This window comes from Lampris incognitus, chromosome 1 (assembly GCF_029633865.1).
Source record: "Lampris incognitus isolate fLamInc1 chromosome 1, fLamInc1.hap2, whole genome shotgun sequence".
NCBI lineage: Eukaryota > Metazoa > Chordata > Actinopteri > Lampriformes > Lampridae > Lampris > Lampris incognitus.
The window spans coordinates 132,292,034-132,318,375 of record NC_079211.1 but is presented as its reverse complement, the minus strand read 5'-3'; the positions used below and the strand labels follow the sequence as shown (position 1 = coordinate 132,318,375).

Genomic DNA, 26,342 nt, shown 5'->3' with positions numbered 1-26,342 from the left:
ATGACACACATTTCTGAAAATAACAGGGTAGTCATTGATAGACGTGAGAACTGATGTCACGAGATGACAAATACCTGATTCTCTCTGCATACTTGCCGTGTGTGTGAGAGAGAGAGAGAGAGAGAGAGAGAGAGAGAGAGAGAGAGAGAGAGAGAGAGAGAGAGAGAGAGAGAGAGAGAGAGAGAGAGAGAGAGAGAGAGAGAGAGAGAGAGAGAGAGAAGATACTATATTCCTGTAGTGTGCGGTTCATTCCATTTGCTGGGTCATTGAAACATGGCAACTTGAAATCAAATTCCAATCACTACTCCACAAAAGTGGTTCCCCTGCTGTCCTTGCATGACATAAAATATGAGAGAATGAAGGAGACCGAAAGAGAGGCAGAAGCTCAGAGGTGGGAGTTAGTGAGTGAGACAGCACAAGAAAGAAAGAAACGCTGAGATGGTCTAATGGGTGTCAACAGAGTGTGTTTCCATTTGGGAGCAGACTTCTCCCTTTGGATAAAGGGAGCTCCTGTACTGTGGGGGAGAACTCCTGTGTTAATATCATCCCCAAGCTTCCATATTTCATCTGCTTTCAACCTCACCTGCCTCTAGTGAATACACAAGCAGCCGAACTCAGGCTCTTATAGCTGCTGCTGCTGCATCCACGTCAGTGAATAAACATTGTAATTGCAATTTTCGTGCATTTTCTTCTCACTCTTTACTTTTCTTGTTAGCTGAAATTTTGCCTTATTTATTTTATGACTGGTTTTCAAAGGCTTTAATAAAACAAACCTGTCAAAACTCGGATGAAAAACACACGGGCTTAAATGAAACAAATAGCTATTTCTTTCTTCATTGCTTGAAAATCTGCATTTGGCGTGACAACATACACTTCAGCAGTAGTCAATATATCCATGTATATCTATGCCAGGGAGCTTAGCCATCAAACAGAAGTAGGACTTCAAACTTAATCCTCGGTAGTTTTGTTCAGTAAGTAGTCTAAGTGATATGGGACATATCCAGTTTACTTAGAGAGAGAGAGAGAGAGTTCCAAGCCTGTATCCGCTCTGACTTTATTTTTCTTTCATTTGTTTAACCAGTGATTAAAATGTGGGCCACACAAAGTTAAAAATAGCAATTAAAATGTGACATAGAACTTTATCACAGAACCATCTAAAACTCTGACTAGCATAGGCAAACAAGTAATCTGTTTTGCCTCATTACACCATGCTCCCTGACCTCTCAAATGAAAGGCATATGTAGGGTTGGAAGTATGCATGTGTGTGTGCATGTGTGCGTGTGAATCAAGTAAGAATATGGCACATACAGGCGCATACAAATTCCAGTTAGCACCATTAATTTGTCTTTAATACAATTAAATCTTCCTTTTGTTCTTAATTTTAACAGGTGTAAGCAGTTGACGTACCCAGAGGACCTCCCACAGATCTCCGTGGTCTTCATCTTTGTGAACGAGGCCCTGTCAGTCATCCTGCGCTCCGTCCATAGCGTGGTCAACCACACCCCAGCACACTTCCTCAAGGAGATCATCCTCGTGGATGATAACAGTGATAGCGGTGAGACAGCTACTGATTTCCTATTTTCCCTATAGGCCTGAACTATTATGTGCATATACTTGTGATTGTTTACATCAGCCTCATTCACCCCTCAAGCGACCACGCGGGGTCAAATCTGACTCCAGGCAAGCAAACATATTGTTACTTTAAGGTGATTTACTTGATCCTCTCAGTTTCTGACTTTGTCAGTCAGCATGTACCCTGTAAATGTATACCATTGTTTCTTTTTGCCACCTTAATTTGGACTTTAATTGGTGACATGTCCTTTGGGATCACACATGACCCAAATCATAAATGACAAATTCTGCCTCCGTCGCTTGATAAAAGGGACCTTTGTTTAAGCACAACTATGAGGTGTTGTTCACCTCAAAGGACAAAATGAGTTTAGACAGTTACACTGAAGTATTAAAAATATAATGTGCATGGAAAATACTTTCTGGAGACCATTCTTAAGACATAATCAGTTACTGACCTACAGTAATCAGAACACTCCAGATGTATTAAACACGCATTTTTCTGGTGCTCCATCTTCCGCTTTTGGCCTCCGAGCAACTCCATTGGACCTTGAGTCCAGACAACCTTGTGGTCTAAATGTCCTCCTCTGCCTCCTATCTGGGAAGTAAGTAATCGGTTACTTCTACCTACGGTAAGTATAGGCTGGCTGTTCCTGCACGGTGAACCAGGAAGTAGCACAGCCATGTTGATATTGAACATTTTGGGTGATAACTTTTAACTTGCACTTTTGTTTTCACTTCCAAATATGTGGTTTAGATGATTGAGTTAAAATGAACTTGTTGAACCACATCTCAATGCCTGTGTTCCCTTGGCCCATAAGACGCTGTTATGAAGCTGTGTCCAGCAGTGGTGAATATTCAGTATCGCCAAAATGAAGCCGCTGAGTAAAATGATATCATAGCCGATACTCACAAGAGCTAAAACTATGAAAATAAGACTCGGGTTGTAAGAAACTAAAATGAAAAAAAACGGACTTATCCTTCAGTTTCCATTAAAACCGGCATGGAGTTTGGCAAAAGCACTTGTAAACAAAACAGCGCAGGGGGCGTAGCATCACTTATTCTATGTCTACAGGAAGTTGTACCCATTATCATCATTTGTCTTCCATCGTGGTGTGTGGCATAAGGCATCATGAAGAATTTACTTGAGACTATATGTTTGTAATATTGGCAGAGTAGTAAATTCCCTATGAGGCAAACAAGAAACCTTGATCTAATTAGCTAAGCTTTCCGCTGTTGTGTGTGTGTGTGTGTGGGGGGGGGGGGGTTGTGAGAGAAAGGCATCGGTGTGCCTCCTGTTTGGTTGTGAGCGTGTATGCAGTGTTGCAATGGTTGAAAGGCAGAGTGAAAGGGATAGAGAATCCCTGAGAGCAAACACTTGAACACCAGGTTTAAAATAGCCAAAAAACAAAAAGAAGAAGGGGTGGTAAGCAAGAAAGAGAGGAGAGGATTTTTCTTGTCATTTAGAAAATTCTGGTGTCATTATTACAGTCTCCATGGTGATTCACTGTAGGTGACTGTTTTGTTGGACGCCATGCCGGCACACCCAGGGCAGCTGATGATGCTACATTCCCAATCCCAGAAGTCTGCCTTTGTTGAGAGGGAGGGACAATGAACCAGATTCCCGTCGACACTTGGCCTTCAATCATTTGGCATGGCGCAGCAGCTCAGCCTCCCTCAGGCTGGCAGAGAAAAAGGGTGCATAAATAACATATTGAAAGAACAACAAGCAAAAGTCAGCACTGGCACATCCCCATCCCCCAATGTGGCCCTTAAATAGGCAGCCGCTTAAAAGCCAGTGAACAGGCATATGACTGCTGACCCCTCCCTTGAAGATGCGGCATGAACCTGCCTACCCGTCTGGCCCGTCTCACACCACCGTTCTGCCCCTGCATCTGTACTATGATGTTTACCCCTTTTGATCAGTGATGATAATTTGTGCAAAAATGAGAGCTGCTTCTTGGGAGCTGTTTTGGTCTGACATTAGATGATTAACATGCATGCTGGACTGTTTGACCTTTTCTGGCTGGCTCCGCCTGTCCCCTCTCATTTAAACAAGGCTCAGTGAGATGCACGGAGGTACAACCACATTTACTCCTGGCATAATGAATCACACCGAAAGCATGTTTGCCTTGTCGCATTACACATATCCTTTGCCGGTATAGCCGGTGACATTTATTGGTGGCTGAGGTGTTTATTCACAGGACGCTCCTGCAGTCCAAGATAAATTCACATTACCCTTGATGAGCTTTAACTGCGTGTCTATCTGACAGGATATACGTGGTGACTAATTATTGTTCCCAAATTAGTGGCAAAGAAAGGGTTAATGAGCTTCACAGAATTCAAGCCCAGCAAATTGGACATAAAAATTGATAACCTAATGATTCATATAATGAAAATAGGATATGAATTGAGGCCCAGTTGAACACAGCTTGTAATATTAATTCCAAATTGAGCTGAATTTGTTAACACTGCATATGTTAAATCTGATTAAAGTTGCTTGATGAAGAATATGCTCATTACCATATTGTTGGGAGTATGTGATGACACTTTCAACAAATAATGGCCAAAAATGTCACTACTCCCATTTACCATACAAGACTTGAAGAACTGTGTTTTGCTCTTCCATTTGGTGCAATTTTGTCTAACTTGTTTCCGTTCTCTTACGTTCTTTTTCCATTAAAATATTGCATTCCTTGGCTGGCAGACTAATAAATCTTCTGATTCAAAATCACTTTAATTACAAAATATAGTAGCTCTGCTGTTAAATTATATTAACAACTTGAGAAATAAGCGATAACACACTGACATGATGCGGACTAGAGTGATAACAGGACCACATAAAGTGCAAGACTCACAGTTGATGGTAGACTATTCATATGTAGTCCTCTATAAGTTTAAATTCAGCATTTAATGACCTTGTATATTCAGAATTTATAGAATACTGCATAGCTGACACTGCAGTGACGTGAATGTCCAGAAATGCAAGTTTAACAGCAAAAAAAGGAGTGCTAATAATATACAAAGCAGATAGAAATCAATCCTTAGGTGCTACAGTGGATGGTGGTTGGCATCATGGTTCATGTGACGATGAACCTGAGAAAATCAAACACAAATTACCCAGGCTTGATTTTAAGTGAAGAGGACATCCCAACACTAAGAATAGAGGGGAGATGAAGCAGTGCAGTCACATTCACCAATTCTCAGGCGGGTTGTGTCTAACAAGTGTGACTTTGAAGGCATAACTTTGTCTCATCTTGACTTCCCGGAGATTGTGTCTTTGAAAAATCGGTCCGGCACACACAAACACACACACACACACACACACACACACACACACACACACACACACACACACACACACACACACACACACACACAGATTTCACACTTACAAAGTGGGGCTTACTTTTTTAGACAGCATTTTGATATTACTGTTGAGAATTTGTTGGTGCGGGGAAGAGGAGCGTTAGCCCCGTGGCGGATAAGATATTACACGAACATTATGTCATTCTTGGGCAGGCCACCTTCAACTTCACCAGCCTTCATACGACAAATCTAAAATTAATTGAAGACCTGTTCCAAGGGTCTGTAATTAATTTGTGAAGGGGAGAAGCAAAACGAAACTTTGTCTTCTGAGGGTTTTATCGACGAAATCACTCTGAGAGAGAGGTACTGGACACTTGTAAAATACATGATTAATTTCACATGACAAATGACATTTCTTATGTGACCAGACCCTGCCGGATGTGAAACAAATTAAAGCCATATTGGCTATCTTTAATACTAGCATGCTAGCGTACTAGCATTCTCGTGGTTCATCAGCCAGCAATGCTTTGTATCATGTAGGCTTTCTTGTAATGTAATGGGTTCAAATTCAAATCATATTATCATCCCTGCAGACCTCCTAACTTTTAAACTTCCACTTTCTACTTTCATTGAAAATAATCTTTTAAAATACTGGTTTCGCAATGGTATGTATTAAACACCTGAAGCAATAAATTGCCACTATAGTGTAAATCAAGCCATCGTGTGTAGCTGTTGCTTTTTATTCATGGTTAGCAACCAGGCTGAATGTGGGGGAAGACATAATTCATAGTTTAATGCGTTCAGGTGAAGTGAAAGCACTCATCGGGTTTTAAATAATCCATTGCATGCTCAATACTTTCCTGCCATCAATCTTAAACACAGGGATTTCAATAATCTTCCATTTTTCCCAAAGAGTTCATGGGGCTTCTCTGTGTGGTATGCTGTGAATTCATTTTCATTATTTCATTATTCATATTCACACTCTGATGATAGTTATTTATTCTCTGCTGTGTTGCACTGCCAGCCCCTTAAAATGTATTCCTTGGTCTATAACTCTTTTGCCATGGATGCGGTCCAACTCTCTGTATGCTAGTATCAGAGGGAAGCGCATAACTTCTCTGCTTCCCACCGAAGCCCAGCGATTACTGCACTCTAATGGCTTTTATCATATTTTAGCTAGAGGGTAGCCTGGTGATTACAGATTGTCCCATAACTGGGATTTCACAGGTTCAGTCCCAGCTACTGCCAATGAGAGGACAGGACGTGAGAATCATCAATCCTAATTACATGGTGCAAGATGGTGGGCTTGCACTCTAAAACATCCCATTGTCTGCAGCATCCTCGCTCACATCTATTCGCCATAACCATAACCATAACTGCAGTGCTCTCTGAGGAGAAACGCAGACAACGCCTGAGAGAGAGACAACGGAGACAGAGACGAAACTCTCACAACTCGCCGATTGTCTGAATTTGGTGTGAAACACTCAGGTTGCCTAGCTTCAAGGGTCACTGCTTCTATATTCACACTCTTTCCCTTGAGGGCTTGCAGCTATAGGTTAAAATCTTCAGACTTAAAGTGCTTCCACTCCCTCCAACGCCAGCCTCTCATCTGTCACAGAGACAAGGGATTAAGCAGCCTTTTTTTCCCCCGAGCCCTTATTTATGTTCATGTGCCACCACAGCCTTGGTGATATTTTCCATAGAAACTGGAGCACATAGCACTTGAGGAGAGGTTCAAATGGTAATGTATTCTCCAAAAAAAAAATAATATTTTTTTAATTTGACCATAATTTGTGGCTATTTAGCTTTGTGAGGTTTGTTTGCACTGATGACCGCTAGACCTACCTGTGAAAACAGTTATAATCCATCTGGGGGGGAAAATTAACAGTGTTAGGTTCACTTGATGCTAAAGAGGAGCCACTGTAGTACATTGTTCCTTAAGCGTTGCTGAGGATTGTGTTGAATGATTCACAGAATCTGAAAGAACAAACGTCGCATCTCTTAACCCTTATCCATTTAGTTTTTGCTGGTTTGACAATTTCTTCCATCAGCGAATGAAGTTGTAAAAAAAAAAGTCCGACATATCATTTTATTGATGTTTTTTGATGCAAATATGATGAAGCAATTCGGCGAAATTACTTTAACGTTAGCAATAATCTAGGTTTATGATGGAAACCAGTTGTCTTTTCTGCCTGTTGAAAGTCTGAAAGAAGTATGAACGCTCATCTGAATAGCCTCTTCAGTTCTGATTTCCGGTGGGTGGAGTTTAACCTGTTAGCGCCTTACACGGATTCCTTGTGAAATAAACGTGAAAAAGTAACACGCTAACTTCCTAGCTTTACGTTTTCCCAGTGCTAGCTTAACGTCAAGATCAACATCCCGAAAAGAGAGTAGAAACAAAACCTGTACATCACCGCTTGAACAAGAAGTCGAGGGCTTTGGTGGTTTGTGCTCGCCGTTACCTTTTACACCAGCTAAGAGCCCGGAACCGAAGAAACGGCGCCCCAAAGACGTTGAAGAATCGGAGGGCATTTCAAATGCTGATATCCTAAAAGCGGTGATTGATTTGACAAAACGCTTCACTACTCCTGAGGAAAACATAGCCAAGAACACTGACGCCATTACCACAGTGTGCGAGCAGATGGAACGGATGGAAATTCAAGTAAAAGAAAACAAAGAACATATGAAAGAGATTTCGGGGCAAGTCTCCCAACTGCAAAAGAAAAGTGAAGAGGCTGAACGTTACAGCAAGCAATGGAATTTACGCCCGCCCGCCCGCATGAATGAGAGACACCTGCAGAAAACATCAGCACAGGAAAAATCATCAAGCTTCTCGCATTGCCCGCTCCTGAAGATAATAAGGACACGCTGGGCTTTCTTGTCGACACGGTACATAGAGTTGGAGTGCAATGTGAAAACGCAACTCGGTCCTTGTGTATTACACAATGCGATCCTTCAGAGACAAACTCTGGAAGATTTCCCGCAACAGTGGGATCCTGAAAGAGCGGAAACTACTCCTCAAGGAAGATTTGACACAGGCCGACAAAATGGAAAGAAACAAACTGGCCACTTGTGGAAGCAGCCAGAAAGCAAGGAAAACGTGCCGGTTGTCGTGGTGCACAAGCTTATATTGAAGGGAAAATGGTGACCCGTTAAGTTAACATTGAGTTTAACACTCAGTGTTCCATCAAACAAGCCACAGTTGGATTGACTTTTAATGATACTAAATGGTTTAAAATGCACAATTGAGTGGGCTGGTACTTAAAGTTATAGTTGAGGTTTACTGTTGGTAAGTACCTATTTCATTGTCTTTCTACCACAGTGAGGTTTTGTTTTGTTTTGTTTTTTTCAGACATCAGCTGATCTTTTGTTAGTTTATTTTCTTAAAGTATGACGAATTTTAAGTTTGGTGCAATAAATTTATGTTCTATCAATGTAAGGGGATTACATCATAGCACAAAAAGGAAGGCAGTTTTTCTCTTTAGTAGGCGTTACAAGAAACTCCTTCATGTAGTGATGATGAAAGTTTTTGGAAATCCCAGTGGGGGGATACAGTGTATTTTTCTCATGGCTCAAATCATTCCGCTGGAGTTGCAGCTACTAACTAGATTTAATGGTGATGTACTGGAGTCTGTTATTTCGGGGGAAGGACGGTGGATTATTTTGGTCTTAAAAGTGGACAATCTTTTGTTCATTACTTGCAATGTTTATGGACCAAGTAGGGCAGTTAGAGCAAAGGATATGTTCTCTAAGCTCTCTTTAAAACTGACAGACCTTAAGAGAAAGTACAAATATCCTATTTTTACCATTGGACGGGACTTCAACGACGCTCCAGATGATTAAATGGATCGATGGCCTCCCAGATCTTCGTTGTCATTAGGTTTTAAGCTTACGCCATTTATAAGTGATCACCTCTTGCTTTCAGATTCTTGGGAGGTTTATGAACCCCAGTGTCAAAGATTACACATGGACCAACTCTAGCAGGTGCTCTCAGTCGAGAACTGACTTATGGTTATTATCATCACAAGGATTAGGGTTCATTTCAGAGGTTTCTCATTCTCATGCTCCGCTGTCTGGTCATAAAATAAGTCTTAGATTAAAGGGCTCTAAAGAAAACTCAAACATCAGAGGATATTGGAAGTTAAATAACAATTTATTGGATGATAAAAATGTTAAGGAAAGTGTGAAACTAATTGCAAAAGACATTTTTAATGAAAAAGAAATTAGTCCAATTCAAACATGGGAATTATATAAATTTAAAGTTAGAGAAGTTGCAATAAAACGTAGCAAAGAAATAAAAAAACTAAACTCTTGCAAAGAAGATCTCTTAATGAACCAGCAACAGTCGTTAACTTCTAGGCACAATTTATTTGAAGACGAATTAAAAACACTTAAAAGTCTCAGAGAAGAACTTGATATAATGTATATGAGACTCACCAAGGGTGCCTTCATCAGGTCAAGGGCTAAGTGGTTAGAAGAGGGGGGGAAAATTCCAGTTACTTTTATGGTTTAGAAAAAAGAAATAGGAAAAGAAATAATATTGCATCTCTTAATGTAAATGGTATCATTAGCTCTGACCCCAATAATATTGCAAATTATATTACCTCCTTTTATAGCAAATTATATACATCCGAATTTAATCAATCAAAATGTGACACATTTATGGAACATGTTAAAGAATTTACCCCCCTGATTTCTGAAAAATTCAGAGAGCTGTGAAGGTGAGCGTTTAAGTTCAGAAATCACTGAAGCTGTACACTCAGTGAAATTAAGGAAATCACCCGGAAATAATGGTCTCTCAGTTGAATTTTGTCTTTGTTTTTGGGATTTAATTAAGGACAATTTATTACTCATGTTCAAAAAATGCATAGCTAGAAAGGAGATGACAACAACCATGAAACAAGGTCTGATAACCCTAATTCCTAAACCAGATAAAGATCATTTAGTAATTGAAAATTGGAGGCCCATTTCACTTTTAAACACAGACTATAAAATTTTATCGCAGGTTCATGCTAAACATTTAAAAAAGAATCTAGAAGAGATAAGTGAAAACCAAAATGGTTTTATGGCCAAGCGTCACATTACCTCTAACATCAAATTAGTATCAGACTCAATTGACTATTCGAACTACATACATTCAAATGATTATTTGGATTCCTTGATTTTTATAAGGCATTTGGTTCAATTGAACATTCTTTCATTATAAAAGCCCTGCAAATTTTTGTTTTTTTAAGTAACTTTATCAATAATATTGCCATGTTCTATAAGGACATAAACAGCTCTGTCATTCTGTATCCCAACGTTTCAAAAAGGTTTCACATTTCAAGACTCGTACGTCAAGGATGTCCTATTTCTTGTTTTTTGTTTTTGATTGTTGCTGAACTTTTGTCTTTAAATAATTCACATAGTCCAGATATACAAGGCTTAACTATTTTTGACAGAGAGATAGAAATTACACAGCTAGCTGATGACACAGTATTATTTCTTAAAGATAAATGGCAAATACAGAGTGCATTACATGTAACTGGTGAATTTTCAGAAGCTTCAGGGCTTAAGCTCAATATAAACAAAAGTGAAATTTTGTGTTTATATGAGACTGAAGAGAAACTTATGTTTAATGTCCCTGTTAAAGTGTGAAATACCTTGATATTCACATTTCAAAGGATATGGCTCTCAGACAGCAGCTAAATTTTCTTCCTAAAATTAAGAAAACCAAGTCAATTCTTAATATGTGGCTTCAGAGAGATCTTTCCATTTTTGGAAGAGTGTTATTGACAGAGGCTGAAGGAGTATCAAGATTGGTTTATCCTACCTTGTCACTCTATGTTAATGATGTGCTCTGTAAAGAAGTCAATAATTTATCAAATTTGTATGGAAAAACAGACACCATTACCTTAAAAAAAGAAATACTCAGATTGGAGAGAGCTGAAGGAGGATTGGAAATCTTAAGATTTTGTCCATTTAAATTGCACCTTCAAGATAAAATGGCTTAAAAAATGTTTGGAGCTCCCAGAATCATTATGGAATTTTATACCACACAATATATTAAAAAATTTAGGTGGCTTAAAGTTTCTAATGGGATGTAATTACACTGTCTCTAAATTGCCGATAAAACTCTCAAAGTTCTATCAGCAGGCTTTATTGTCTTGGAAATTATGTTATGTTCACAACTTTTCACCACATAAGAATATAATTTGGAACAATTGTAATATCACTGTTAACAAGAAATGTATATATAAAAAGAACTGGATTGAAAGGGGTATAATCTTTGTTACAGATTTGTTTGATGATAAAGGCAATCTTTATAGTTATGAAAATTTCTTAAAAGCTAAATCTTTTCCAGTCAAATATAAAGAATTTACTTCTGTGATAAGGGCTATTCCCACAGGTATTATTGAATTAATGAAATCTCACTTAGGATATCAACATTTTAATCTTCAAATACCTTCTTTAAAAGTTAATGGAATAACATTAACAGACATGAAATGTACCTACAAACATATAAGAAAAGTGCTTTATGACTATAATAAGATTTCACCCAGAGGGAAACCTTTCTGGAATTCACAATTGGATGACATAAAATGGCGTAAGGCTTGGTTGTGTCCATTTCAATTCTGTATCTCAAATAAAATTAGAGAAATCCATTTTAAAGTTTTACACAACATCTATCCATGTAACGCATTAATTTCCAAATTTACTGACATAGAACTTAATTGTACCTTTTGTAGCGCTGAGCCAGAAACGGTTGCGCATTTGTTTTGTCACTGTCCCACCTCATCTGTGTTTTGGAGTGACATAGAGAATTTTATACTGAACAAAACTGGACAGTCTATAATAATTATGCCTAAAGACACTATTACTAAATTTGAATGTGAAAATAAATCTTTAAATTACATGAGGAATCTTATAATTGCACTTGGTAAATTTCACATGCATAAAGTGAGGTTCTCTAGATCCCTCCCAAACATCGGTGCTCTTCTTGTTGAGTTCAACATGTATTTAGACACATTGGCCCTTATGACGAATAAAAAAAGTGAATGCACACTGTCATATTATAAGGAACTATTTTCTGTAGCCTCTGATTAAGTTTCATTGACTTTATTTAGGTTATTGTTTATCATGTTTAGATACTTTATACTTGTTTACTTTGCATATTTAATTGATTATCTGCTTTTTTTCATTTTCACTTGAAGAAATTTGAATTATAAGAATGTATTACACTTAGCTAAAAAAAAAGTTCGTTGTGACCTTCAAACTTTGAAAATATGCTTGCTGGTTGTCCATCGTGCCCGATGATGACCATCTTCTTCTATTTGTGGGTCCTTTGAGGACTCAGATAGCAGAAGATACCTGCGCAGAGATGGTTTTTAAAGTGGCATGGGGGGTGCGCTTCTCCCAACGCCACATGACTTGATTGTAGAGGAGATGGTTCCGATGGCAAGGGGGATCCCTAGACGACCGGCACCTCCACACAACTGCAGGGGGCTGCCGGAAATCCAGTTTTTCGGAAACCGCCTCGAAGCGTGCCGCCACAGCTTGCTTTTCTGTTGGGGTAAGCTCCCTTAGCCTTATGTCTTCCAGACTCACCCACAAGGCAGCGGGGCAGTGGTTGATAGGTGCCAGGGCGTGTCCACCAGGGTGGGCCTGCACACCATATCTCTGGGGCCCACTGCTGCTCCGAGATCCCCTGCCAAGTTAGCCTGGGGCCGCAAGACCCCAGTTACCATGTGTGGCCACGGGGAGGCCTGGCAGGAGTCTTGGTGAAGGAGAGGCTATGTACTGGCAAGGGAAGGCTTACACGCTAGGATGCTTCCCTATTCGCCACAAAGGCTAGCCAGCGGCAGCAAGCTAAGGGCAGGAAGACACAAGCGGGTTGGAAGAACACATGCACCTTCCCTCCAACTACACACTGCTGCACTAGACGCATCACAACACCCTGTGTGTATGTACACACACACACTTTGAAAATATACGATGTTTTGAGCATATAATTTTTTTTCTTCATGTCCCCTGCTGTATTGTTCTGTATTGTTTATAATTGGTTTATGTATGCGTATATATATATATATATATATATATATATATATATATATATATACACACACTCACCGGCACACCTGTCCAACTGCTCGTTAACGCAAATTTCTAATCAGCCAATCACATGGCAGCAACTCAATGCATTTAGGCATGTAGACATGGTCAAGACAATCTGCTGCAGTTCAAACCGAGCATCAGAATGGGGAAGAAAGGTGATTTAAGTGACTTTGAACGTGGCATGGTTGTTGGTGCCAGACGGGCTGGTCTGAGTATTTCAGAAACTGCTGATCTACTGGGATTTTCACGCACAACCATCTCTAGGGTTTACAGAGAATGGTCTGAAAAAGAGAAAATATCCAGTGAGCGGCAGTTCTGTGGGCAGAAATGCCTTGTTGATGCCAGAGGTCAGAGGAGAATAGCCAGACTGGTTCGAGCTGATAGAAAGGCAACAGTAACTCAAATAACCACTCATTACAACCGAGGTATGCAGAAGAGCATCTCTGAACGCATAACACGTTGAACCTTGAGGCAGATGGGCTACAACAGCAGAAGACCACACCGGGTGCCACTCCTGTCAGCTAAGAACAGGAAACTGAGGCTACAATTCGCACAGGCTCACCAAAATTGGACTGGAAAAGATTGGAAAAACGTTGCCTGGTCTGATGAGTCTCGATTTCTGCTGCGACATTTGGATGGTAGGGTCAGAATTTGGCATCAACAACATGAAAGCATGGATCCATCCTGCCTTGTGTCAACGGTTCAGACTGGTGGTGGTGGTGTAATGGTGTGGGGGATATTTTCTTGGCACACTTTGGGCCCCTTAGTACCAATTGAGCATCGTGTCAACGCCACAGCCTACCTGAGTATTGTTGCTGACCATGTCCATCCCTTTATGACCACAGTGTTCCATGATGCGAATCTCCCGGTCCACCACGTCCCAAAGGTGCTCTATTGGATTGAGATCTGGTGACTGTGGAGGCCATTTGAGTACAGTGAACTCATTGTCATGTTCAAGAAACCAGTCTGAGATGATTCGAGCTTTATGACATGGCGCGTTATCCTGCTGGAAGTAGCCATCAGAAGATGGGAACACTGTGGTCATAAAGGGATGGACATGGTCAGCAACAATACTCAGGTAGGCTGTGGCGTTGACACGATGCTCAATTGGTACTAAGGGGCCCAAAGTGTGCCAAGAAAATATCCCCCACACCATTACACCACCACCACCAGCCTGAACCGTTGATACAAGGCAGGATGGATCCATGCTTTCATGTTGTTGACACCAAATTCTGACCCTACCATCCGAATGTCGCAGCAGAAATCGAGACTCATCAGACCAGGCAACGTTTTTCCAATCTTCTATTGTCCAATTTTGGTGAGCCTGTGCGATTTGTAGCCTCAGTTTCCTGTTCTTAGCTGACAGGAGTGGCACCCGGTGTGGTCTTCTGCTGCTGTAGCCCATCTGCCTCAAGGTTCGATGTGTTGTGCGTTCAGAGATGCTCTTCTGCATACCTCGGTTGTAATGAGTGGTTATTTGAGTTACTGTTGCCTTTCTATCAGCTCGAACCAGTCTGGCTATTCTCCTCTGACCTCTGGCATCAACAAGGCATTTTTGCCCACAGAACTGCCGCTCACTGGATATTTTCTCTTTTTTGGACCATTCTCTGTAAACCCTAGAGATGGTTGTGTGTGAAAATCCCAGTAGATCAGCAGTTTCTGAAATACTCAGACCAGCCCGTCTGGCACCAACAACCATGCCACGTTCAAAGTCACTTAAATCACCTTTCTTCCCCATTCTGATGCTCAGTTTGAACTGCAGTAGATCGTCTTGACCATGTCTACATGCCTAAATGCATTGAGTTGCTGCCATGTGATTGGCTGATTAGAAATTTGCGTTAACGAGCAGTTGGACAGGTGTGCCTAATAAAGTGGCCGGTGAGTGTATATATGTGTGTGTGTGTGTGTGTGTGTGTGTGTGTGTGTGTGTGTGTGTGTGTGTGTGTGTGTGTGTATATGTATATGATGTTCTCTTTGTAATGTTTTGAATTGGATTTAAATAAAGTTTTGTAAAAAAAAAAATTACGCAGAAGGCATCCTTCGGCATCTGTATGAGCTGCATTAGATCAGGACGTGATAAGGAACACCTCTGCATCTGTATGAAACAGCGGGGTAACCATGACCTAACCTGTATTTAATATTCAAAAATCATAATGCAAGTTTCAAATTGGACTTTATAGAGCACCCACTGCATCTCCATACAGACGTGGAAGGTCAATATATTTGTCAATCGGGTCAATGGCATCATTACATGATGTCATGGGATGAGAATGTGTTGGGCATCTATACCTGTGTCAAACCTGCCCCATCTGATGAATGAGGTGAAGACACATGCTCAGAAGTTGCCTCGTTTTTGGTGCCTTCTGAGCGTGATGTCGCTAATCAAGGTGACGCCCCACTTCCTCTTAGTGAATGGGAGAGAGTTGGCGTTGAGCGCTGTCGAGGTAGTGATGTAAAGACGGCTTCCTAAGCCCACTGAATGTTTTCACAATGTGGTATAAAACTGTTTCAATGTCTCCTTCTCATCTGCTTTTTTACAGTGGAGCTGAAGTTTAACTTGGACCAGTATGTAAACAAACGTTACCCAGGCCTGGTGAAGATTGTGAGGAATAGCAAGAGGGAAGGCCTTATTCGGGCTAGGATACATGGCTGGAATGCTGCCACAGCCCCTGTTGTGGGCTTTTTTGACGCCCATGTTGAGTTCAACACAGGCTGGTAAGAAAAGGTCACGTTTAATGTAATAGCCTCACTCTTATCATCTCCCTCTCTCACCTTTTCATTTGACTGAGGATTTTTTTGTCTTTTCAGTACTGTGACTGTCATCTTTACATAATTAACTCTGAAATATGCACTTTCGTCTTTGCTAAGCATTTCAGTGAAGTGCCAGGAGAAACGATGAATTGGCTCTACCAAACTCCAATTAAGTTAACAGATTTGAAGCAAAATGACCCTTGTTACGAAGTATTTATCATTTATCAGCATTATCTTGTGCATATCACTGTGAACTGTGAGCAATAGTATACATGGTGGGACAAAAGAAAATACATTCAGGTTGCTGTTCAGAAATCCATAACTGATAGTAAAGAGCCAACAAAGTTAAAAGCAACTATGATAATAAGAGAGTACTGAACTCAAATGTGTATTTCTACATTGGTTTACTCCCAGGCTTTGAGCCTCCTTTGCGTTATGAAATTACTTCTGGGGGTCTCAGTCCAATGTCTAGCTGCCACTTATGTTTACTGCCAAAAAAGTCACTCAAATGCTCGTAATTGGCACCTAATTTGAGCCTGTCATCCTGTCAGTGTTTGAAAATGCAGCCCCGTTTTGGTTCCTAGGGAAGCAGCCTGGGAGGCTGGAAGGAATGAGGGCGGGAGGAAAGGAGGGATGGAGGAAGAAGAGGAGGGTGTAGCGAAATGTTTGGGTTATAAATTGTCTATGGTCTCCCTGGCTGCAGTTCATCCACTCTGGGTAAGAAGATACTGCCACATCACTCACATAGCGGGCCTCACAGGAAGCAAGCAGGAAACCGAAGGAAATGATATTTACTGAACTATTTTGTATCTTGATTCAGTGGAACATAAGAAATGATGGAAAAATCCCTGTTTCATACCCCATAGCAAATTAATGAAGCTAACTCACTAGCCAATCTCTGACCCAGCATACCAACCCTGAGTGGTTATCATAGAGTACAACAGGCTACGCTGTTATAAGCCTACCAGCCCATCGCATAGGCATACACCACTGACTTGCCCACCTAAAGGAGTTGTGATGGCATGCATGTCTTATTGTGTGATGGCTAGGATGTCGTAAATGTAATCACATGGCTGCCTTTGTTCTCTGATGAAAATGAGTTAGCCTCTGAGCTCTACCCAAAAAATCAGGAAACATGTTGGATCAAAAAGCATGCCGTGTAAAATACAACTGAAGACCCATGCACAAGTAAACTCCCGTTAGACGGCTTTATTTGCAGTAGTGACATTTCGAGCAGACTTAGCAACACAGGTCTGAGGAAGAGCAAGTACCTTGTCCTCACATTTTGTTTTATTTTACTTGGTCCCCTTGCACCTCAAGAAAACTCAGCTCTGCATAAATGCTGGGAGCATCTCCTCATCCTGATTTCAGCAAATCTAATGCAGCTATGATACCACTCTCTGAGAGCTATGTGCCACACCTAGCCCTAGCATCTCCTGAAACGTATTCTCATACAACAAAGCAAGATAAGTTCAAATGAGCACAAAGGTCTCTCTATATTATTATGCCTGTCAGGTGGATAGCCTGGAGAGTATTATGTGTTTGGCGTGCATGTGTCCGCGACTAATCTCGCAAACTACTGGACCTATCACCCCAAAATTCTTTGTGTACAGTTAATGACTGTATGATGAAGAACCTCTACTGGTTGCAGTGATTAAACCAGCTTTATTATATTGTGAAAATAAAGATAGGGTTAGGGTCAGACCAAAATGGTCACATGGCAAACCTTTTTGGAAAGTGCAAGTTCATATTAGTCGCATTTGTGCTAGAGTCTGCCTAGGAGGCTGCGCATCCACAGACTGACAGGCAGAAAAGTTTTTATTAGGTAGATTTATTTAGTTTGAGTGCTGCATCATCTTTCCCATTCAATCGACTTGGGCGCTGCACAAAAGTCTTGTAATGGCAGGAAAAACACCTTTTTTTCTGTCTGTGTGTACATGTACACTACCGTTCAAAAGTTTGGGATCACCCAAACAATTTTGTGTTTTCCATGAAAAGTCACACTTATTCACCACCATATGTTGTGAAATGAATAGAAAATAGAGTCAAGACATTGACAAGGTTAGAAATAATGATTTGTATTTGAAATAAGATTTTTTTTACATCAAACTTTGCTTTCGTCAAAGAATCCTCCATTTGCAGCAATTACAGCATTGCAGACCTTTGGCATTCTAGCTGTTAATTTGTTGAGGTAATCTGGAGAAATTGCACCCCACGCTTCCAGAAGCAGCTCCCACAAGTTGGATTGGTTGGATGGGCACTTCTTGCGTACCATACGGTCAAGCTGCTCCCACAACAGCTCAATGGGGTTCAGATCTGGTGACTGCGCTGGCCACTCCATTACCGATAGAATACCAGCTGCCTGCTTCTGCTCTAAATAGTTCTTGCACAATTTGGAGGTGTGTTTAGGGTCATTGTCCTGTTGTAGGATGAAATTGGCTCCAATCAAGCGCTGTCCACTGGGTATGGCATGGCGTTGCAAAATGGAGTGATAGCCTTCCTTATTCAGAATCCCTTTTACCCTGTACAAATCTCCCACCTTACCAGCACCAAAGCAACCCCAGACCATCACATTACCTCCACCATGCTTAACAGATGGCGTCAGGCATTCTTCCAGCATCTTTTCATTTGTTCTGCGTCTCACAAACGTTCTTCTTTGTGATCCAAACACCTCAAACTTGGATTCATCCGTCCACAACACTTTTTTCCAGTCTTCCTCTGTCCAATGTCTGTGTTCTTTTGCCCATCTTAATCTTTTTCTTTTATTGGTCAGTCTCAGATATGGCTTTTTCTTTGCCACTCTGCCCTGAAGCCCAGAATCCCGCAGCCGCCTCTTCACTGTAGATGTTGACACTGGTGTTTTGCGGGTACTATTTAATGAAGATGCCAGTTGGGGACCTGTGAGGCGTCTGTTTCTCAAACTAGAGACTCTAATGTACTTATCTTCTTGCTCAGTTGTGCAACGCGGCCTCCCACTTCTTTTTCTACTCTGGTTAGAGCCTGTTTGTGCTGTCCTCTGAAGGGAGTAGTACACACCGGTGTAGGAAATCTTCAATTTCTTAGCAATTTCTCGCATGGAATAGCCTTCATTTCTAAGAACAAGAATAGACTGTCGAGTTTCAGATGAAAGTTCTCTTTTTCTGGCCATTTTGAGCGTTTAATTGACCCCACAAATGTGATGCTCCAGAAACTCAATCTGCTCAAAGGAAGGTTAGTTTTGTAGCTTGTGTAACGAGCTAAACTGTTTTCAGATGTGTGAACATGATTGCACAAGGGTTTTCTAATCATCAATTAGCCTTCTGAGCCAATGAGCAAACACATTGTACCATTAGAACACTGGAGTGATAGTTGCTTGAAATGGGCCTCTATACACCTATGTAGATATTGCACCAAAAACCAGACATTTGCAGCTAGAATAGTCATTTACCACATTAGCAATGTATAGAGTGTATTTCTTTAAAGTTAAGACTAGTTTAAAGTTATCTTCATTGAAAAGTACAGTGCTTTTCCTTCAAAAATATGGACATTTCAATGTGATCCCAAACTTTTGAACGGTAGTGTATCTGTCCGCTGCTAATCTCTCATACTACTGGGCCTGTCAGCCTAATAATGTTTGTGCACAGTATGACTGTATGATCAAGTACCTCTTGTGGTTGCAGTGATTCAAAACCTTCAAAAAACCTGTTTAATACAGCAATTGAGCACCGGAGAAGAGAAAATATGCGGGCAGTGCCTCCGTATTTTCCCTTCTTCCAGTAGGCGAAAAAAGGGGTGGTTTGTCACCAGTTTGAGTACCTGAGAAGGGAAGATATGCCTAATGGGGATCTGCACTCTACTGAGTGTACTCTTCTAGAACTGAAATATTTTTCATTAGCCAGCTGTATGCATAACATTGTTTCTTGCTTGACTAATTAAATCACATGACAGCATTAAAGGTCAACATACAATAATACAAAGTGTCTGCAGCAGTCTAGTCAGCTATTCATTATAGACTATAGTGACCTTCTGACCTTTGCTAAGGTATAAATCGGTGAATTTCAATGCCCCAATCTGTAGGCTATACAATAGGTGTAATGGTATCTGAAGGCCTGGGGGCAATGGTGTCAAGCCAACCAGCTACCAAGCCAGCAGTCAATGCTAAGAGACAGGGCTGCATCAATACCTGTGTGCTTTACCGATGATAACTGATACCTTGATGGTTCTCTCGTCTGTTTTCCTATCTGTTCTCGTTGAAAAATGTATGTGCATTTTGTGCGCCGACACGACCCTGTCACCTCCATAGAATACACCCCTGTCATTTTTCATGTACGGCCATCGGTATTCCATGCTGAGGCTCTTTCTGTGAACCTGCTGTGACTCGGTTCAAACCGTGTAACTTCTGCTGTTGTAGTGGTGAACATGAACCTCATGCCCCCCCCCCCGCCTTCCTTTTGGTAACGTTGGTGCCTTTGTGTTTGTTTTGGTGCTTCACATTTGCTTTACATGATGCTATATTTACAGGTGCAAATAAAGAGTAGAGATGAATCCCTGTTGTTCTCCACAGCCACTGCAGATTCTGTGTAAAGGGATACAGTGATAGACAAGATGGTAGACATGTCAAATCTTACGAGGAAGTTTAAGTTGTTTTGGATGTCTTCGACTAGAAAATGTGTGTACAGGTATTTGTGCATAAGTGTTTGTATCAGTATGTGACTGTGGTTGTGTGTGCATTTGCAGACGTTTGCATGCATGGACAGTTTCTGTTGTATTTCATTCCATTTCCTTTGGGTGATATACACATTTGTGAGATAAGCTGGGAGTTCTGTGTCTTCCTTCATTCAAATAGATTTACTCTTGGTATTCATTTTTTACAATGGGATGCATTCTATTTATCCAAACGGGATTATTCACCTTGGCACACACAGTGATAAGTGAGATGGATGGTTCCTCCAGTCTCTGTTGTGAGCCTCTATAAATGACCTTGCTCACATTACTAGTGCGAACAGCCTTCCAGTTTTCTGAGCCAAAGACTATGCTGCCAAGCACTCAATTACAATGGTGTGATTCACTGACATTGTATTTCACTTGAAGCCCAGTACATTTACTGTAAAAATGTTAATTTGCATCACTGTCAAAAGAAATAGAACCACCACATAGTGTAATGTACACAGCTGCTTCCACAATGCATACTGCGATACACTGGTTTTGCCTTGATTTAGGGATATGAGACCATTCCATGTCATTAATGTGTTGTTGCATCGACGTAATGCGTGTGATCTATCTCTTCCAGCTCGTCCGTCTATCCTTGTCATCCATTCTGCTTGGAGAACTCCAAGCTGCGCACCCTTTGCCTGTTTAGTAAATGAACTGAATTACAGGGAGGAAATGGGAATCCGTTGTAAAAAGGAACTATGACTAAAACCGCATAACAATGGTGGCGAGCTGCAGATAAATTGGTGTTTATTCGGCATTTGAAATTCTCCACCGTCGCAATCTCTGGTTATTAATGATTCATGTTTAGCAGTTTAGGTGCTGCTGCGTGCTGAGTGAGTGGTGGAGATAAGAGGGATGTCGTTGTGGTAGGGTTGTAATGAGATACAGAGTTCAGAACTCAACACTCTGGTGATCGTGGAATGGTCTGATATTTTGACCTGGTGTGTTTATGACTCAGACCAACTGGTGGAATTATAAAAGAGAAGGAAAATTGAAAAAGATAGAACCGTTGCCATTTTGAACTACAGCATACAGAGTATTCATAGTGCACAACAACCACATTTAACAACATTTCTTACTTTATTGGTGATGCAGAGGTTTATTTGCTTATTATGTCATACGGGCTAATGATAAACCACAGACATTTCACTGTCATCAGTGGCTGCAGATTTTTTTCTTTTTATTCAAATAAAACACGTCTTTACTTTTTGTCGTACTGGCTGGCTCCCTTTCCATGTTTACCTCTGTCTCGAAATGGAGACAGTAGCTGCTAACACAATGAGTGTTCCCAGAATATGGGCTAGGCGTGCTTCAAAAACACAGAAACGAAAACAATTTGTACTGTCTTTACACCGTCATATCAACCGCATCCTGGTCAAATGCATTTAGGTGTATAAAAAAATCTAACATTGCCTTTTTCTGGTACATACTACTGCTTCACAGTGTCGCTTGCAAAAAGCCCAACACCCCAAATGAATTTATATTCTGTGAGTACACCTGTCCCTCTCTGGGTTCTGCATTTTTCCTAGGAGGTAGGGGATTGGCCATTATTAATAAATGCTCTACATACACATGGCTGATCTGTTCAGCCTGGCAGCTAAGAAGGAGGATGGGATGGCCTTACATCTTGAGAGTCTTAATGCATTTGAAAATAACTAGAGGCGATGGATGCTTAGACGCGCCTTAAAGACTCATCATACTTGTAATCCCATGTCTGTGTATTTGTACACACATGGTATTTTTTCGTGCATGTACACACACACACACACACACACACACACACACACACACACACACACACACACACATACATACACGTACATATAAACTCACGGATAATATGTGACATACATGTAGGTTTCAGTATGGTAACATTGTACCCCCCTTCTTTTTTTTCTCCCCTGCAAAGCCATTCCACATGTTCCAGGAATGCACTCAAGTCCCAGACAGAATTAAAGGGCATCTTATTTTAGGCACTCTGGGGTCTGTTATTCTCAGAGCACAGTGGTGAATGCAGCTAGATCCCATTATCTGATAATTCCTTGTCTGAGAATTTTTTTTTCCCAATTCTAGATGGGTCACATCAGAATTCCATTAATGTGGCAAAATAAAATAAAAGATGGAGCTCTAATCTCCAAGAGCCATGCTGCAAGCTTTTTGTATAAAAAAAAGGACAAAAGTAAGACAGATAGCAAAGCACGCACTGTGGACATCATGTTGAGTCAAATACACACAGATTGAAATCACAGAAATATTTGTCTGGGCTTATGATGTTCCAGTATGACATAGCATTGTATTTGTTTAAGGCTGTGGTATGTGTGCTTAGCCTGATTTGAAACCGGCCTAACATACTTGCTATTAAGAAAGACAAACAGCCAGGAAAGAAGAGCTGATGAATCAAAAGGCCATTTCCTTCGACAAGAAATGGCACAGAGAGGTGAATGGCAACACTCGTTGTTACCATGTATTCACATTTATTGCATGATGGGTCACCACAAAGGTGAGAAATCTCATTTGAAAAAGAAAGTGAAGGTAATTTGATCAGACACGGATGAATAACCCTTGCTGTGGAATGCAGATGAAACGGCAGACAGGAAGGGGAAAACGACATGGGCTCATCTGTCAAAACCAGATGTGTCCTCATTTCCAGAGTGTCTCTATCATATCAACCTTGGGATCCCTGAGTCAGCCAGGCTCCCGGTGAGCGAGCTGGTAGCTGGCTCTGGGGTGTTACAGGTTTTCAAGGACAGAGGAAGATGAATGGTTAATGAGCAGAGCACCAAAAGGACTGGGGTTGTTTTCAAAGTTACGGGATGTGAAAGGGGTTTCTCTATCAGCAACACCTCAACATGTGGTTGGAGGTTGACTTAAAAACAGGCCGGCACCACCGTAACACTTCGACAGCAGGGGTTTATTAAGTGCAGGCTTCAAGGATTAGACAAAGTTTTTGCCCCAAAATAAATGCATGTGTGAGAGATTTGCTTTTAGTAAGCAATGTTTGCCTATATCATTTAGATGAAGAAATGACTCATTAAATCAAATGAATGCATAGCTTTTTTTTTTTTAAATTTAAGCCATAAATTTGCCTTGCAGGTAATACAGGTCACTTATCTTTATGAATATTTTTGATGTGTTGTCAATGCATTTTGATGCATTGGACTTTATATGCTGTATACATTCACATATAATCTAATAGTACAACCCTTGTATGGTTTCAGAGTAAATTCAGGTCTTTAGGAATGCAGCAAGAAGTACTGATACTTACCAGTCAAATTTTATTATGGGATAGTTTTTCTCAAAATACTGCCCCCAGTCATATTTTACCAACATCACCGCTTGTAGTTCCATTTGTATCCTTTCCCTCTGTACTCTGTGTCCCATACCTTTGCCTGATAAGGAATCATTCTGCCTTTAGAAGATAAATGGGCTTGGTTTTAAAAGAGGCTAAGGGGGAGGGAGAGAGAGAGATAACAGGAAACCAGAGACAAGCGGAGAGAGAGAGCACAAGAAAGACACTGGGTGAAGAGGTGGATGTAGTGAGTAGTGAAGTTGGAGTGTGAGAGTACCCTGAGAGAAACATTCATCATTTCATAATTGCAGCATCTTTTTAAATTTAGAAGCACAACATGTGATATGAAAACTCAGCACATGAAGCTATGATGGAGATGTTCTTTGTAACATGCAGCGGATATGTGAATTTGCCTACTGATGTCAATGTGACCTTAAGTCACTCACACTTGAACTCCCAATACCTTTGGGTTTGAAGAACTGTTGCCTTGGGCCATGGCCTGAGAAAAAAGGGAGCAAACATAGCATATATGTAGCCAAGCACTTCAGTGACGAGCACTAAAATCTGCTCTCCGTTTGATGTGCTCTGAAAGAAAGAGTGCCAGCCAAAGCAGCCCTGGAGCAAAATCCAGAGATGAAGAGTGTGGCAAGCTTTTGGAGCAAGACTTTTCAGAAACTTAGTGGCAACCCTTCACAAACAGAAAAAAAATAGGAGGAGTAGTTTTCCAAAAGAGCAGACCTTGGAAAAGCCGACATTTTTGTCTTTATTTATGTATGTATTTATTTTTTTTTCATTTTACCATACTTGTTGCCTGATATTTTCAGGTTCATATATGAGGGGATGTAATATGGTTTTTTTTTTCTTCCAAAGATGTTTGCATTGCAGATTTGGCCAGTACATCATGCACAACTGCAAGCATACACATTCAAGACATCCATAGCAATTGTGCATTCACAGCTAAGTAATTATTATAGATCTCTATATATTATTAGGATTGCTCTAGCTCTAGTGCATTAGTTGTACACATAGACATTGCATATATATATATATATATATATATATACATACATACACACACACACACACACACACACACATTTTATATACACACACTATCTATCTATATATATATCTATATATATATATGTATCAACACAGATACAGGAAAAAAGTTTTAATACATTGCAATACAGGCCTGTTTCGTGCGACACACACGCATCAGCTGCTAATTATGCAAAGTATGCAAGGTCATTAGCAGCTGATGAGTGAGTGCCGCACGAAACAGGCCTGTACTGCAATGTATTAAAACTTTTTTCCTGTATCTGTGTTGATATTCCGCTCCTCATTAGTTGAGCACTTATAACACCATTGATGGTTTCAGAAAAAAATGCTATATATATATATATATATATATATATATATACACTCACCGGCCACTTTATTAGGCACACCTGTCCAACTGCTCGTTAACGCAAATTTCTAATCAGCCAATCACATGGCAGCAACTCAATGCATTTAGGCACGTAGACATGGTCAAGACGATCTGCTGCAGTTCAAACCGAGCATCAGAATGGGGGAGAAAGGTGATTTAAGTGACTTTGAACGTGGCATGGTTGTTGGTGCCAGACGGGCTGGTCTGAGTATTTCAGAAACTGCTGATCTACTGGGATTTTCACGCACAACCATCTCTAGGGTTTACAGAGAATGGTCCGAAAAAGAGAAAATATCCAGTGAGCGGCAGTTCTGTGGGCAAAAATGCCTTGTTGATGCCAGAGGTCAGAGGAGAATGGCCAGACTGGTTCGAGCTGATAGAAAGGCAACAGTAACTCAAATAACCACTCATTACAACCGAGGTATGCAGAAGAGCATCTCTGAACGCACAACACGTCGAACCTTGAGGCAGATGGGCTACAGCAGCAGAAGACCACACCGGGTGCCACTCCCGTCAGCTAAGAACAGGAAACTGAGGCTACAAATCGCACAGGCTCACCAAAATTGGACAATAGAAGATTGGAAAAACGTTGCCTGGTCTGATGAGTCTCGATTTCTGCTGCGACATTCGGATGGTAGGGTCAGAATTTGGTGTCAACAACATGAAAGCATGGATCCATCCTGCCTTGTATCAACGGTTCAGGCTGGTGGTGGTGGTGTAATGGTGTGGGGGATATTTTCTTGGCACACTTTGGGCCCCTTAGTACCAATTGAGCATTGTGTCAATGCCACAGTCTACCTAAGTATTGTTGCTGACCATCCCTTTATGACCACAGTGTTCCCATCTTCTGATGGCTACTTCCAGCAGGATAACGCGCCATGTCATAAAGCTCGAATCATCTCAGACTGGTTTCTTGAACATGACAATGAGTTCACTGTACTCAAATGGTCTCCACAGTCACCAGCTCTCAATCCAATAGAGCACCTTTGGGATGTGGTGGACCGGGAGATTCGCATCATGGATGTGCAGCCGACAAATCTGCAGCAACTGCGTGATGCTATCATGTCAATATGGACCAAACTCTCTGAGGAATGTTTCCAGTACCTTGTTGAATCTATGCCACGAAGGATTAAGGCAGTTCTGAAGGCAAAAGGGGGTCCAACCCAGTACTAGCAAGGTGTACCTAATAAAGTGGCCAGTGAGTGT

At 40.9% G+C, this 26,342-nt stretch overlaps 1 protein-coding gene across 1 annotated transcript in view; it reads left to right on the top strand.

Moving 5' to 3' along the window:
- The window catches only part of galnt9 (polypeptide N-acetylgalactosaminyltransferase 9), a 136,452-nt gene that overhangs the window by 37,902 nt on the left and 72,208 nt on the right, over positions 1 to 26,342 (top strand). The window contains exons 3-4 of the mRNA XM_056288831.1: positions 1,389 to 1,555; positions 15,513 to 15,687. Coding sequence (XP_056144806.1) covers positions 1,389 to 1,555; positions 15,513 to 15,687 — 342 coding nt within the window. The remainder of the gene's footprint in view (positions 1 to 1,388; positions 1,556 to 15,512; positions 15,688 to 26,342) is intronic.